At 44.3% G+C, this 17526-nt stretch overlaps 1 protein-coding gene across 2 annotated transcripts in view; it reads right to left on the reverse strand.

Annotated features, from left to right (window-relative positions):
* cpt1a2b (carnitine palmitoyltransferase 1A2b) overlaps positions 1 to 17526 on the reverse strand; it is a 51110-nt gene that overhangs the window by 11490 nt on the left and 22094 nt on the right. For both annotated transcript variants that reach the window (XM_029727183.1, XM_029727182.1), the window contains exons 10-14: positions 17009 to 17204; positions 15132 to 15320; positions 14352 to 14457; positions 13716 to 13832; positions 1860 to 2024 (exon numbers count right to left, since the gene is read on the reverse strand). In XM_029727183.1, the coding sequence (XP_029583043.1) occupies positions 1860 to 2024; positions 13716 to 13832; positions 14352 to 14457; positions 15132 to 15320; positions 17009 to 17204 (773 nt within the window). The remainder of the gene's footprint in view (positions 1 to 1859; positions 2025 to 13715; positions 13833 to 14351; positions 14458 to 15131; positions 15321 to 17008; positions 17205 to 17526) is intronic.

A 17526-nucleotide genomic window follows, 5' to 3' on the forward strand; every position in this document is an offset into this window, starting at 1 on the left:
AGGCTAGCTTTCATGACATTGTCAAACTTCATAAACACTGCTCATTGGTGCACAAAACACCTTAGTTAGATGTAAAATGGTACGACTAAGACAGATTTCTTGTTTTAGCTTTGATTAATTCAGTGATTTAGGCAATCGACCGCAATGGATGACGGACTTCTAAAGAACTTAAGAACACTTGGAATCTATGAATAGGCATAGAGGGTCTTCTCAATGTTGTATATACAGTGCCTTCAGAAAATATTCAGACCCCTTGACTTTTTTCACATTGTTAGCTTACAGCCTTATTCTAAAATTGATCAAATCACCCCCCCCCTTCAATCTACACACAATACCCCATAATGACACAGCAAAAACTGTTTAGCCATTTTTGCTAATTTATTAAACATAAATATCTCATTTACATAAGTATTCAGACCCTTTACTCAGTAATTTGTTGAAGCACCTTTGGCAGCGATTACAGCCTCGAGTCTTCTTGGGTATGACGCTACAAGCTTGGCACACCTGTATTTGGGGAGTTTCTACCATTCCTCTCTGCAGATCCTCTCAAGCTATTTTCAGGTCTCTCCAGAGATGTTAGAGTTGGTTCAAGTCCGGGCTCTGGCTGGGCCACTCAAGGACATTCAGAGATTTGCCCCAAAGCCACTCCTGCATTATCTTGGCGGTGTGCTTAGGGTCGTTGTTCTGTTGGAAGGTGAACGTTCACCCAGTCTGAGGTCCGAAGCACTCGGGAGCAAGGATCTCTCTGTACTTTGCTATGTTCATCTTTGCCTCAATTCTGACTAGTCTCCCAGTCCCTGCCGCTGAAAAACATCCAGACAGCATGATGCTGCCACCACCATGCTTCACTGTAGAGATGGTGCCAGGTTTCCTCCAGATATGACGCTTGGCATTCAGGCCAAAGAGTTCAATCTTGGTTCATCAGACCAGAGAATCTTGTTTCTCATGGTCTGAGAGTCCTTGAGGTGCCTTTTGGCAAACTCCAAGTGGGCTGTCATGTGCCTTTTACTGAGGAGTGGCTTCTGTCTGGTCACTCTACCATAAAGGCCTGATTGGTGGAGTGCTGTAGAGATGGTTGTCCTTCTGGAATATACTCTCATCTTCACTGAGGAACACTAGAGCTCTGTCAGAGTAACCATCGGGTTCTTGGTCACTTCCCTGACCAAGGCCCTTCTCCCCCAATTGCTCAGTTTGGCTGGGCAGCCAGCTTTAGGAAGAGTCTTGGTGGTTCTAAACTTCTTCCATTTAAGACTGATTGAGGCCACTGCGTTCTTGGGGCCACTGCGTTCTTTTGGTACCCTTCCCCAGATCTTAGAGCTCTACGGACAATTCATTCGCCGTTATGGCTCGGTTTTTGCTCTGATATGCACTGTCAACTGTGGGTCCTGATCTAGACAGGTGTGTGCCTTCAAGGGGTCTGAATACTTTCCGAAGGCACTGTATGTTCTAGGAATATCCTGCTTACCCTGTAGTAAGCTAGCTGCAGAGTCAGTTGAATGAAGGATATCCCCTTTAACTCACCTTGTAGTAAGCTAGCCAGGCACGTGCACAGATCGAGCTCAACCAGTGCCCGAGCACCTGCCCTTTTGCCCACCTATGAAAAAGTGCCCTCGTTGCCTGGTAGAATTTTTTATTTTGTTAAATACTTTCTACATTTTATTTAGTCTCATTTACATTTTTTGTTGTAATTTTAAAATGTAAGGAATTGCACATCAAACTAGCTAATTTCATAAGCTGCTTGAATCCCAGCAAATACCCCCTCCGCCGCCCCCAAGAGCACCAGCACCCCCAATGATCTGTGCACGGCCCTGAAGCTAGCTGCAGAGCCAACAGGTTGAAGGACATTCCCTTTAACTCACCCTGTAGTAAGCTAGCTGCAGAGCCAATTGAATGAAGGCGTCTGGGCTGATCTTCAGCTTTTTGATGCGTCCCTTCCCAAAGTCCCTGAAGGGGAAGACATGACAGTCCACATCGTCAGCTAGGGCCTGTGCCACAGACAGAGAGATGGACACCTGCTCCTGAACCTGAAGAGAGAAAGATGGAGGGGTGAGGGGAGGAAACACTTAAAAGCTTGTTAATTTTTATTTGTTATTTTTCATTAAGACCTCTTTCATAATGAAATTATATCTAGACACAGCTTGGTAACTCATTGGCCAGACAATCCTTTCAGACCTAGTGCCTAGTTGATCTCTCTCTGTCGAACCATCTGGAATCCAAGTGCCTCAGAACGGGACTTGACTGGAAGCCAATGGCAGGAGCGGACAAAAAAAAAAAAACTGGTTTTAATTGGCTGATCTCTATCAATCACCATTTAGCGCAACCCTTATAACCTCCCCATAAGTGTCCTGCATACAGGGGCCAGTATTGTTTCTGTGTTCTTGCGCAACAAAGAAAACTGGGTTAGCTTGTGCAACATGGATATTTTCTTTCTCAAATATATATTATTTCCAATTCACAGCTGCTTTTGTAGTATATTCTATGAAGAGTTCAACACTTTTCTCAAAACTGCCAGCGGCAAGCCATCTCCCACAGAGATGGTTCCAACAATCTCCTCCAGTGCTTTGCAATAGTCGTAGCGTTCTACATCATTGGTACGGAAAAGACTGTGCTTGTACTTTTTACTGGGATAGTGTTCTGTACAATCACAACATCGTCAACTGCCTTTGATGGCGTATCCTTACTTTTTCTATTTGAAGACAGTGTACAGTGCACATCATATGTTACAGGACGGCTAGCAGAGTTACGCTCGCTAGTTATTAGAATGAACAGAGAGATATGTTCCTACTACCTCGGGTTACGGGGAATTATTTGTGGTGCACCATAGCAAAACACTTTTCTGCCTCAATTTGGCCCCATGCCTCATAGTTGTGTGATACGCTCAGAATTTGAATTGATTATCATGTCACTCAGTAAATCGACCCCCTCATAAGTCCCAAACAGTCCTACACTGTTACCAGGCACTACACGCCAGTAATTTGAGCCTGGGCACGAGGTTAGTGCATAGTAATTCAGAGGGGTTGGGTTAAATGCGGAAGATACATTTCGGTTGAATGCATTCAGTTGCGCAACGGTCTAGGTATTCCCTTTCCCTAGTAGGCTGTAAGGGTTAAAGGGCGGGGTGACAGAACAGATGTGAAAGTGCCACTAAAAGATTGTTTCCCAGTCTCTCCCCGTTTGACAACAAAAATCTGGTCGAGATCATGGGAAGTCATGACAGAGCGAGAGAGAGCACATATTGATGGGAGGGTACTTCTCCCTTTATCTAATCTTCTTCACCATCTCAGCTCTTCAATAATAAGGCCAAAGAGGACCGAGAGAGAAAGACCGCAAGAGATAAAGAAAGATAGGGGATAGAGAGGACGCAGAAAACTCACCCATGCGTTTGTCACTTCTAGATTAGACTACTGCAATGCTCTACTCTCCAGCTACCCAGATAAAACACTAAATAAACTTAAGTTAGTGCTAAATACTGCTGCTAGATTCTTGGATTGAACCACGAAAATGTATCATATGTGACCGATGGGCTTGATTCGGTGTTGTGTAGCAAAATTTGAAATTGTGTTTTTTAAAATTGAATAAAAGTAGAGACTCAGAGCTAGAAAATGGTATATCATACACTACAGTTGAGGAACAACGGGAAAGTAATTCTGCACTGAAAGTTGATAAACTTGTAACCCCACTTTTGAGAAAATGGACCTTGAATGTTTTGGTACAACTACTGGAGCGCTCTTCTTTGTCTACACCCATTCAGCATCGTTCACACCCACTTAAGCCTTAGCCCCACCCATCTCTTTAAGGATTCACATGTGAGGCCATGTGCTAAACATAGTGAGTACGGTAGTGTATTAAACAACCAAAGATTACAAGACTAAAGCCTGGTTTATACTATGTCTATCGACATGTCTGTATCCAGTTTCCGCAGTGACATCATGAACTTTCTATTGTCGTCAGACATCAAACTTGTTATTATGAAAAAGTATAAATACAAAAACGTCAGGTTGCATGACATCAGCAGCCTGGTGGTCCAAAATAGCATAACTGGTGTATTTTAACACCAATAAACCCATCAGTTTAAAAATGAATTTAGCACATACTGATGGGAGAGTACTTCTCCCTTTAACTAAACTCAGCAAAAAAAGAAGCATTCTCTCACTGTCAACTGCGTTTATTTTCAGCAAACTTAAAATGCGTAAAAATTTGTATGAAAATAAGATTCAACAACTGAGACATAAACTGAACAAATTCCACAGACATGTGACTAACAGAAATGGAATAATGTGTCCCTGAACAAAGGGGGGGTCAAAATCAAAAGTAACAGTCAATGCAGCTGGTGGCCACACCAGATACTAAGTACTGCAGTGCACCTCTTCCTCATGGACTGCACCAAATTTGCCAGTTCTTGCTGTGAGATGTTACCCCACTCTTCCACCAAGGCACCTGCAAGTTCCCGGACATTTCTGGGGGGATTGGCCCTAGAACTTACCCTCCAATCCAACAGGTCCCAGACGTGCTCAATGGGATTGAGATCTGGACTCTTTGCTGGCCATGGCAGAACATTGACATTCCTGTCTTGCAGGAAATCACACACAGAACGAGCAGTATGGCTGGTGGCATTGTCATGCTGGAGGGTCATGTCAGGATGAGCCTGCAGGAAGGGTACCACATGAGGGAGGAGGATGTCTTCCCTGTAATCCACAGTGTTGAGATTGCCTGCAATGACAACAAGCTCAGTCCGATGATGCTGTGACATACCACCCCAGACAATGACGGACCCTCCACCTCCAAATCGATCCCGCTCCAGAGTACAGGCCTCGGTGTAACGCTCATTCCTTCGATGATAAACGAGAATCCGACCATCACCCCTGGTGAGACAAAACCACGACTCGTCAGTGAAGAGCACCTTTTGCCAGTCCTGTCTGGTCCAGCGGCGGTGGGTGGTGCCCATAGGCGACGTTGTTGCCAGTGATGCTGGTAAGAACCAGCCTTACAACAGGCCTACAAGCCCTCAGTCCAGCCTCTCTCAGCCTATTGGGGACAGTCTGAGCACTGACGGAGGTAATGTGTGTTCCTGATGGAGGTAATGTAACTCGGGCAGTTGTTGCCGCCATCCTGTACCTGTCCCGCAGGTGTGATGTTCGGATGTACCGATCCTGTGCAGGTGTTGTTACACGTGGTGTGCCACTGTGAGGATGATCAGCTGTCCGTCCTGTCTCCCTGTAGCGCTGTCTTAGACATCTCACAGTACGGACATGCCTCCTTGCAGCATGCCTAAGGCACGTTCACGCAGATGAGCAGGGACCCTGGGCATCTTTATTTTTGTGTTTTTCAGAGTCAGTAGAAAGGCCTCTTTAGTGTCCTAAGTTTTCATAACAGTGACCTTAATTGCCTACCGTCTGTAAGCTGTTAGTGTCTTAACGACCGTTCCACAGGTGCATGTTCATTGTTTATGGTTCATTGAATAAGCATGGGAAACAGTGTTTAAACCCTTTACAATGAAGATCTGTGAAGTAATTTGGATTTTTACGAATTACAGTATATCACAAAAGTGAGTACACCCCTCACATTTTTGTAAATATCTGAGAATATCTTTTCATGTTACAACACTGAAGAAATGACACTTTGCTACAATGTAAAGTAGTGAGTGTACAGCTTGTATAACAGTGTAAATTTGCTGTCCCCTTAAAATAACACAACACACAGCCATTATGTCTAAACCGCTGGCAACAAAAGTGAGTACACCCCCCCCCCCCCTCCCAAGATACGGCATCTGTATAAATAGATCGCGACAAGATGCATATATTTCATTCTAGTGGGAGAGGGCTCAACTGACATTTCTGACTAGCGAATTGAAACTTTTTGATGAAAAATAGCCTAGTTAATTTATGAAGTGGAAAAGGTAGTTGGCTGAAAAATGTGGGTTGGGCTAATAACTAACTAGATGCGTCAGGTCAGCTGGCACATATCTTCCCATGGAAGTTTGGTTCCCAGGGGTCGAGTCAGGCAGAGAACCAGATTTGGGTTTTCTAGACAAACACTCACTTGTTAACGTTCTAAAAATGAATTTGTTTAAAAGGATGGAAAAACCCCCCACGATACCCTGGCCTAAACCTGTTATATGAGCAGTGTGCGTGTGTGATAATGGAAACCCCCCTGTGTGTTTGAGAAGAACCACACGCCCTTCCGCCTATCATATTTACATTATGATAGTTTTCATGTTTTAATGACGGCCCGGGTTAGTTAGTGGTCCAGAGAGACTGTCATTGGCGGTAACTTATCACTGCTGTTAGAGGACATAGATTACCTCGTAGGCTTTTTGAAGTGGCGTCTTTATTTGATTACTCATAGTTAATGCTGTCTTATTTGGCCGACCCCGGTGCAGGTTAGTTCTGAAGTATTCGTTGTCATTGAAATATACCTGGCTAAAAAAGATGAGCCGCATTCGTATGACTGGTTATCCAGAGTTGAACTGGGAGTTGAATAAAGTTACCTCACTAACTCCTCAAACCTGATTCGTAGGATACCCCTCTGTTCTTTCCTTGGGTTGAAAACTGTCAGCCACTCTTGAAGAGCAATGGAACTCAAACAAAGTGGAGTAGACTTGAGCATGAAGAACATTCAGTAAAGCCAATGCTTCAGTCTGTAGCATCGTAGACATTACTATTGAGAGTAGTTTGCTGTGGAGTGGCATGACACACAAATACTTAAGAGTTTGATCCAACCAGCCAGGGCAGAGAAGACCAGTTTACCACATGTGATTTCTATTTTCAGTTCAGATACAGAGGCCGCTTCCAACAACAAGAGAGAGGAGGAAACGGGGAGATGAAGAGGAAAGCATAATACAGGGAGAGGGAGGAGGAAACGGGGAGATGAAGAGGAAAGCATAATACAGGGAGAGGGAGGAGGAAGGGGTAAGAGGAAGGAATTAGAGAATGAGCAGCGGTACTAATAAGGGGAATTTGAGACAGGCAAGCCCTCAGACAGTTTGAGAGTTGAGGCAACATGAAGGGGAAATGAAAGAACACAGACAGAGACAGAGAGAGAGAGCGACAGAGAGAGAGAGAATAGATGAAGAAAGAGTTGGTAGTGACATAAGGTCCAGGTGAGTGAGCGAGTGCGTGAGCAGAAAGAGAAAATGTCTCGTCTCAGTGGGGGGAAGCAATGCGACTCGAATAGTAGACCTTTGAGCCTTTGTGAGGTACGGAGGCACCTGTGTATGTGTGTTCTGTTATCAATGTGAAGGCTTCACTATTCTAATAAGCATAGGAATGCTGCAAGTAAGTTAGCGCATGTAATAATTAACAGGGGCAAAGTCCCCCAAAAGTCCCCGGTCATTAGGCGACCAGGCTGTGTGTGTATATTATGTACACTATCGATCAAAAGTTTGGGCACACCTACTCATTCAAGTATTTTTCTTTATTTGTACTATTTTCTACATTATAGAATAATAGTGAAGATATCAAAACTATGAAATAACACATATGGAATCATGTAGTAACCAAAAAAAGTGTTAAAGAAATCCAAAAATATTTTATATTTGAGATTCTTCAAATAGCCACCCTTTGCCATGATGACAGCTTTGCACACGCTTAGCATTTTCTCAACCAGCTTCACCTGGAATGCTTTTCCAAAAGTCTTGAAGGAGTTCCCACATATGCTGAGCACTTGTTGGTTGTTTTTCCTTCACTCTGCGGTCCAACTCATCCCAAACCATCTCAATTTGCTTGAGCTTGGGGGATTGTGGAGGCCAGATCATCTGATGCAGCACTCCATCACTGTCCTTCTTGGTAAAATAGCCCTTACACAGCCTGGATGTGTGTTGGGTCATTGTCCTGTTGAAAAACAAATGATAGTCCCACTAAATGCAAACCAGATGGGATGGCGTATCGCTGCAGAATGCTGTGGTAGCCATGCTGGTTAAGTGTGCCTTGAATTCTAACTAAATTTCAGACAGTGTCACCAGTAAAGCATCCCCACACCGTAACACCTCCTCCTCCTCCATGCTTTATGGTGGGAAATACAGATGCGGAGACAATCCGTTCACCCACACCGCATCTCACAAAGACACGGTGGTTGGAACCAAAAATCTCAGATTTGGACTCCAGACCAAAGGACACATTTCCACCAGTCTAATGTCCATTGCTCATGTTTCTTGGCCCAAGCAAGTCTCTTCTTCTTATTGGTGTCCTTTAGTAGTGTTTTTTTGCAGCAATTCGACCATGAAGGCCTGATTCACGCAGTCTGAACAGTTGATGTTGAGATGTGTCTGTTACTGGAACTCTGTGAAGCATTTATTTGGGCTGCAATATCTGAGTCTGGTAACTCTATTGAACTTATCCTCTGCAGCAGAGGTAACTCTTGGTCTTCCATTCCTGTGACGGTCCTCATGAGAGCCAGTTTCATCACAGCGCTTGATGTTTTTTGCGACTGCACTTGAAGAAACTTTCAAAGTTCCTGAAATGTTCTGTATTGACTGACCTTCATGTCTTAAGGAAATGATGGACAGTCATCTCGCTTTGCTTATTTGAGCTGTTCTTGCCATAATATGGACTTGGTCTTTTACCAAATAGGGCTATCTTCTGAACACCACCCCTACCTTGTCACAACACAACTGATTGACTCAAATGCATTAAGGAAAGAAATTCCACAAATTAACTTTAAGAAGGCACACCTGTTAATTGAAATGCATTCCAATGCATTCCACCTCATGAAGCTGGTTGAGAGAATGCCAAGAGTGTTCAAAGCTGTCATTAAGGCAAAGGGTGGCTATTTAAAGAATCTCAAATATATTTTCATTTGTTTAACCAAAAAAGTGTTACTACATGATTCCATATGTGTTATTTCATAGTTTGTCTTCACTATTATTCTACAATGTAAAAACAAGTACAAATAAAGAAAAACCCTTGAATGAGTAGGTGCTGTAAAACTTTTGACCAGTAGTGTATGCAAAATGCGGAGCTCTGTAACTGTCAACCAGTCAGTCAACCAGCCTGCCAGTCAGTCATAGCAGCACAATGAGGTAATTTCCAGGAGTGGAACTCCCCAGCGTTCCCACAGAGAGACAGTTAGCACAGTAGAGGCCAGGGTAGGAGAGCACTGCACTGCTGAGGTAGAAGTAGGGAGAGAAGGTGGAGATATACAGTGCCTTCGAAAGGTATTCAGACCCCTTGACTTTTTCCACATTTTGTTACGTTACAGCCTTATTCTAAAATGTATAAAATAAATTTTTTTTCTCCAGAAATCTACACACAATACCCCATAATGACAAAGCAAAAACAGAGTATCATAGCAAAGGGTCTGAATACATACGTAAATAATAAAAAATATATAATTTACGTATGTATTCAGACCCTTTGCTATGAGACTCGAAATTGAGCTCAGGTGCATCCTGTTTCCAATTCAATTGAATTCACCTGTGGTAAATTCAATTGATTGGACATAATTTGGAAAAGAACACATCTGTCTATATAAGGTCCCACAGTTGACAGTGCATGTCAGAGCAAAAACCAAGCCGTGAAGTCGAAGGAATTGTCCATAGAGCTCCGAGACAGGATTGTGTCGAGTCACAGATCTGGGGAAGGGTACCAAAAAAATGTCTGAAGCCATGAAGATCCCTAAGAACACAGTTGCCTCCATCATCCCTAAATGGAAGAAGTTTGGAAACACCAAGATTCTTCCTAGAGCTGGCCGTCCGGCCAAACTGAGCAATCGGGGGAGAAGGCCCTTGGTCAGGGAAGTGTCCAAGAACCCAATTGTCACTCTGACAGAGCTCCAGAGTTCGTCTGTAGAGATGGGAGAACCTTCCAGAAGGACAACCATCTCTGCAGCGCTCAACCAACCAGGCCTTTATGGTAGAGTGGCCAGACAGAAGCCACTACTCAGTAAAAGGCACATGACAGTCAGCTTGGAGTTTGCCAAAAGGCACCTAAAGACTCTCAGACCATGAGAAACAATATTCTCTGGTCTGATAAAACCAAGATTGAATTCTTTGGCCTGAATTCCACGAGTCACGTCTGGAAGAAACCTGGCACCATCCCTACGGTGAAGCATGGTGGTTGCAACATCATGCTGTGCGAAAGTTTTTCAGCGGCAGGGACTGGGAGACTAGTCAGGATCAAGACAAAGATGAACGGAGCAAAATACAGAGAGATCCTTGATGAAAACCTGCTCCAGAGCACTCAGGACCTCAGACTGGGCGAAGGTTCACCTTTTAACAGGACAACGACCCTAAGCACACAGCCAAGACAACGCAGGAGTGGCTTCGGGACAAGCCTCTGAATGTCCTTGAGTGGACCAGCTAGAGCCCGGTCTTGAACCCGATCTAACATCTCTGGAGAGACCTGAAAATAGCTGTGCAGCAATGCTCCCCATCCAACCTGACAAGGCTTGAGAGGATCTGCAGAGAGGAATGGGAGAAACTCCCCAAATATAGGTGTGCCAAGCTTGTAGTGTCATACCCAAGAAGACTCAAGGCTGTAATCGCTGCCAAAGGTGCTTCAAGAAAGTACTTAGTAAAGGGTCTGAATACTTATGTAAATGTGATATTTCAGTTATTTATATTTAATACATTTACAAACATTTCTCAACTTGCTTTTGCTTTGTTATTATGGGGTATTGTGTGCAGATTAATGTGGAAAATAACAATTGAATACATTTTATAATAAGGCTGTAACGTAACAAAATGTGAAAAAAGTCAAGGGGTCTGAATACTTTCCGAATGCACTGTAGGTGGTAGAGATAGAGTGGAGGGAATTTCCCCCGATTTTCTGACTGTTGTGGGTCGGTAGAAACAGAGAAGGAAACGGAAAACTCCAACCGCAACAAACAGACAGAGAGAGAGAAAGCACGAGAGAGAGCGAGAGAGATGCCACTTCTCTCAGATGAAAGAAAAGAAACTGATGAAAGACAAAAAGAGAAGGCCTTTCATCTAGAGCTGTGGTGGCCATGACATTTTGTCAGCCGGCTATTGTCATGCAATCATCATGCAATCATCACCTCAGAAAGCACTGCCCATTTTGTTGTGTTAGGCTTTGAAACAACATCCACAACGACCATGTTTTCCACTCAGTTTCAAACCTGTTTATGAACGTCTTTCTTCAAATTGATCAATCACAGTGAGGTGACTTTTAAAAGCACTTACTGTTTTCATGATGTGTTTGATGCGATTTTGGATTGCATTTGAATTGATGTCTGAGTGGTTAAAGGGAAAAGAACCCTGAGTACCAGGCCATTAGCAACCTGATAATCATTAGCGAGTTGGGTACTACCAACGCATGTCCAGAGTGCATAAAAGGAGACTACCGTGACTCAACGGCCACATAGAATTTCACTGCGGTCACGACTCATGATTGCCGGTGTGGCGGTAATAGTCACCGCAACAGACCTACTTTCACCCAACCGTGGCTCACGGAGGTCATGCTAACATTGTGCACCATACTTTGACTAAAATATTAAAAACTTAAGCCACTGAATTTGTTCCTCAACATGTATTAATTGTGGCTCAGGACTGTCAATGGACATTAGGTCGTGGAATGAAACAGAGAGAGGAACTGATCCGAGCTTTAAAGAAAGAGGAGAGAGGGACAATGTTTTACAGGGTGTTTCAAGTGACACTAAACACACACTCCCCTCCCAAATGATGTCTGAGGCAAGGTTTCCATTAGCCGGCAAATCACCTGGAGAAAAAAAATCCCATTGCAAAATTATGCTTTTTATTCATTAATCGAAAAAGCAGTCAATGGAAATACTTTTGACAAGTAAAAAGTAGTGGTCGATAGATTCATTTGCCTTATTTTGTGGAATTAAAATTGGCCTGCGTATTTTCGTTAGTCAGCATAGAGCCTATTTTGAGCGGGATTTCTCCTGCATGATTAAAAAGAGCTACTGGTAATTGAAGCATGCCTCCCATTCACCATTCAAGTGCTTCACCCACCACTTTACAATGTGAGCTGGAGGCAGTAGGCATTTTGAAAACATACTTAATAAACCTGAATTTTTATTTCATATTATGAGGCATCGTTTACCTTGCTTCAAATTAGCATACAGTGAGGGGAAAAAAGTATTTGATCCCCTGCTGATTTTGTACATATGCCCGCTGACAAAGAAATTATCAGTCTATAATTTTAATGGTAGGTTTATTTGAACAGTGAGAGACAGAATAACAACAAAAAAATCCAGAAAACCGCATGTCAAAAATGTTATAAATTGATTTGCATTTTAATGAGGGAAATAAGTATTTCACCCCCTCTCAATCAGAAAGATTTCTGGCTCCCAGGTGTCTTTTATGCAGGTAACGAGCTGAGATTAGGAGCACACTCAAAGGGAGTGCTCCTAATCTCAGCTTGTTACCTGTATAAAAGACACCTGTCCACAGAAGCAATCAATCAATCAGATTCCAAACTCTCCACCATGGCCAAGACCAAAGAGGTCTCCAAGGATGTCAGGGACAAGATTGTAGACCTACACAAGGCTGGAATGGGCTACAACACCATCGCCAAGCAGCTTGGTGAGAAGGTGACAACAGTTGATGTGATTATTCGCAAATGGAAGAAACACAAAATAACTGTCAATCTACCTCGGCCTGGGGCTCCATGCAAGTTCTCACCTCGTGGAGTTGCAATGATCATGAGAACGGTGAGGAATCAGCCCAGAACTACACGGGAGGATCTTGTCAATGATCTCAAGGCAGCTGGGACCATAGTCACCAAGAAAACAATTGGTAACACACTGCGCCGTGAAGGACAAATCCTGCAGCTCCTGCAAGGTCCCCCTGCTCAAGAAAGCACATATACATGCCCGTCTGAAGTTTGCCAATGAACATCTGAATGATTCAGAGGACAACTGGGTGAAAGTGGTGTAGTCAGATGATACCAAAATGGAGCTCTTTGGCATCAACTCAACTCGCCGTGTTTAGAGGAGGAAGAATGCTGCCTATGACCCCAAGAACACCATCCCCACCGTCAAACATGGAGGTGGAAACATTATGCTTTGGGGTGTTTTTCTGCTAAGGGGACAGGACAACTTCACCGCATCAAAGGGACGATGGAAGGGCCATGTACAGTCAAATCATGGGTGAGAACATCCTTCCCTCAGCCAGGGCATTGAAAATGGGTCGTGGATGGGTATTCCAGCATGACAATGACCCAAAACACACGGCCAAGGCAACAAAGGAGTGGCTCAAGAAGAAGCACATTAAGGTCCTGGAGTGGTCTAGCCAGTCTCCAGACCTTAATCCCGTAGAAAATCTGTGGAGGGAGCTTAAGGTTCGAGTTGCCGAACGTCAGCCTCGAAACCTTAATGACTTGGAGAAGGTGGGCTGTTTAGAATGTTGTTTCCCCAGGTGGGCTGTTTAGAATGTTGTTTCCCCAGGTGGGCTGTTTAGAATGTTGTTTCCCCAGGTGGGCTGTTTAGAATGGGGTTTCCCGCAAATTGCATTTTGGCAAATGTTTGAAAATTACGTTTTATTGGCTGTTTCATTAACGAGTTACATGTTCTGTTAAGATGAATTACCATAATGTAAATGTGATTTCTGTTATTCTGATCACCGTGGGTTGATGCTCTAATGGGTTACGCACACAATGTATATGTGTCCGGTAAATTTCTCAAATGGCCGGTAAATTTGAATCTTCCCCGTCATGTTGTCCGGCACCACATTTCCCTAACGGAAACCCTGGTCTGAGGGTGTGATAGGGAACGATGCACACACCCAGCACTCTCACCTCCACAGGGATGTCCCACGTGAGTCTCTGAGGGGGCGGTAAGGAGCGCTCCACCTCTCCCTTACAGTGGCCGTCCTCTGTGTAACCCAGTTGGAAGGCATCTGTGGCCAGGGTGAACTGAGGACAGACAGAGAGCAGCTGTTAAATACACACACATAGACACACACACACACTCAAAGTTCAGCGGCTTCACCATTCACAAAGAGTATAAAAACACACAAACTTGACCTGCCAAAAACTAATAACAAACATGTTTATCCTCTGATTGAGCATATCCAGTTTGGATAATAACTGGAAGATCCTGATCTGGGCTATGCTCTATTTAACCACAGGTTCCTTTAGCCACATATCTGGTCATATGTAGTCTACCTCACACACACACTAAAATCTGCAAGATCGGATTATTCTAAATAAAACCAAGTGCTTGATCTCCATTGATGACAGGTCATTTGGGCTGTCAAAGGGAATCTCTCCCCCCCCCCAATGTTTTTAACCTCATTAGCTCCAGCACCATACTAGTGTCTACACAATGTGAAAAACGGCACATTTCTATGTTAGGTAGCTAAAAAGAGAAGAAAAAGGTCCTAATAAAATGCTATTTGATTATGCCTGTTTGACAGATAAACACACACACACCTCCCACAGGTGTGCCACTGTCGGGGCGTCGGCCCAAGAGTGCTCTGCATTCAGCCCATTCTTCCCATTCTTGTACACCACCACAGAGAAGGACTTATCAAACCACCTGAGACCGAGAGAGAGAGAGAGGAGATGGGGGGAGAGACAGAGATATATATATAGATCAATTAGCTCAGTGCTTTCAGTTTTGAGAGTTGACCACACACTATCAAAGCAGAATATACACATCCCTTGACCACCCACCACCGTCCTGTTCCAGCAAAAACATCAGACTAATATTTACTTATCATTCATCAATCTCATTGAGAGTTCAATACTGTATTGTATGAGAGTGCCATACAGACAGGAATCCACTGGAACTGAGACACAGATGTGAAGCACTTGATTTTGGAGGAGGGAGAGTGTACAAGAGGAACTTCGGCCTAGTGTCGACGATTCTGAACAACCAGAACCATGTCCATGGGTGGGATATATCCGTCAATTACTTCACTAAAGCAACTGGTGCTCTTGGACTTGTAAAACATTTGCTGCCAATTCAAGCCGGTTGTCACATACCATGTTTGTGTGTGTGTGTGTGTGTCTTTGTGTGTGTGCTCGTGTGTGTGTGTGTAGCCCTACAGTACAGCACGTGTGAAAGGAAGAGGGGATCAAATGGACCAGATGAAGACCATCTGTTAACAAAGACATCCTGTTAGCAATAAGGTGGAAGCTCCGCCACGGTTCTACATTTCTACTAAATAGAAGCTCATCTTAATACGCCTGCGCCACACAGTCACACACCTGTCATAACATTTCCCGTGGAGGAGGGACTTGGCGTAGCGGTCCAGGTTTCCAACTGGGTCTTCTCCCATCATTCCTTGCTCCTCGTCGTCCAGGGTGACAAAGAAGGCAGCCCTCTCGATGCAGTCCAGCGAGCGCTTGTTCACCCCTGAGCTGAAGTGCTGCTTTCTTACGGCACACCACGGCACCCTGGGACAAAACGTATCCAAATCACGCCAAACTTCACTTCAAAAAGGTAGACTCAACACGATGTACATCATCAACACAGAGTCTACTGTACTTCTTACTTGCAGAAAGACATCAATATCAACAGCAACCCAAACTGACGAGAATCCTCCTTTGTTACTGAACATAGGGGAACATGTGTCCCCTTCTGCAACCCACTCCCTGCAGAACAGTGTGCATGGTGATAATGAACACAATAAAATAGTTGACAGTGGTGTGAAAGTGATCCCACGGGACATGCCTGGACAAAACACCCCGTGATCAGACCAATTCATCCGTGCGGTTGTAACTGTTCCTCGCTCAAAGGCGGAACACTATTAGCAGTCATGACGAGCTGAAGATGACTAAAAGATACAATGGCGAGAGGAAGGGTGTGCCGCTACTGTACCACACCCGCGCCCCCAGGAAAGCATGCGAGTTTTTAACTCCGTGTGTAAAGTTCTACAGAAACAGACGGGAGCGCCGCAGTGTACCAACAATTGTGACGTGAGCGTGAGTTGTTTTACGCGTCTGCATGGGTGTCGTGTTTTAAGTGCGTTCGAGAGAGAGCGCGAGGGACGGAATCCTTCTCATGATTATTATTCCAACTTACCACAATCAAAACCCAGAAAAGCTCTGTTGGTATACATAGACCATAACTGCACAGACCATTAACTACATTCAGTATAATTGCCCTTAATCCTAGGACAATGCTTGTGTTTGTGTAATGAGAGCAGTAGTGGCCCGGTTTAGCAGGTTTTAACTGATAGTGCTTTAGTTGTTTTACCTTATCATAACACACACCCAGACAGCAAATGGTACATATCGTTTCATGAACTCGTCTTTTTTTCCCTTTTTTCTTTCGTCCCCCAGAATCTACTCTATAATCGTCTATGTATTATAATCCTCTAAGCGCTGTTCCTCCTCTCCTCTTTCACTTCATCTCACTTTTAGCCTCACTCCTTCCCCTCTCCCTCAGTTCAGTTCCCTTCCCTCCACGCGTTCTCAACCAACACACTCTCCGTTTCGCTTTTCCATCCCCCTTCTCGTTTGCTTGCTCTCCCTTCTCGTCTTCTCGTCCTCCTCGTGACTTCTCCATCTCTCGGCTGACTCCGCTCTGCACGCTCCCTTTCCGCCATTTTGTGATCAGACCACCTCAATGGCCTGTTGTGGCCATTGAGGTGACCGACGGAAGTTCTACTTGTCTGTGGTATCCTGCAGACATGGGTTCAAATACTATCAGAAACCATTTCAAATACTTGAGTTGTGCTTGATTGAGCGTGCTTGGCTCAATGGACCGATACAATAGACCGGAAAACAAAAACCCTGCCCACTTGACACTCCAGGCTGGCTAGAGTGAAAGGTCAAAGTATTTGAAAGATTTCAAATCATATTTGAACCCATGTCTGTTATCCTGCATTGCTATCCTTGTCTGATGTCTCAAGCCAAAGTCTGCACATCTACAGCCGTCTCAGGCATAGTGAACATGAAGCTCCGTAGGGCCATCTAGTAGCCATACATCGGATCATGCAAAACACTACACTGTCATATTTAGGGGGATATCCGGGTGGTGGAAAACGCAGAGAACTGTATTTGCAGTGTGTACATACACCTATGTGTGCAGATGCTCACGCACACACACACACCCCTCTTCCCCCCACCACTATAGACACCTGTCTCCAGCAGTCAGTGCTCCCAGCCTGTCCTCTCCAGGTCCGGGGGGTGAAGGGTCATCTAGGATCCTCTGGATCTGGTACTCTATCTCTCTAGGCGAGAGGAGACGCCCCGCCTTGTACACCCACAGCCTGAAGTAGCGCCCCCGGTGGTAGACAGCCACAAATTCACTGTCCTGCCAGTGCTGCAGCACATCTGGTGAGGAGACACACGTCGAGAGAGAGAGATGCAGAACACTACGCATTTTTATTTGATTTGATTTGACCTTTATTTAACCAGGTAGGCTAGTTGAGAACAAGTTCTCATTTACAACTGCGGCCTGGCCAAGATAAAGCAAAGCAGTGCGACAAACAACAACACAGAGTTACACATGGAATAAACAAGAGTACAGTCAATAACACAATAGAAAAAAAGAAAGTCTATATGCAGTGTGTGAAAATGGCGTGAGGAGGTAAGGCAATAAATAGGCCATAGTAGCGAAGTAATTGCAATTTAGCAGATTAACACTGGAGTGATA

Source organism: Salmo trutta, chromosome 32, assembly GCF_901001165.1.
Source record: "Salmo trutta chromosome 32, fSalTru1.1, whole genome shotgun sequence".
In the NCBI taxonomy this organism is placed as follows: Eukaryota; Metazoa; Chordata; class Actinopteri; order Salmoniformes; family Salmonidae; genus Salmo; species Salmo trutta.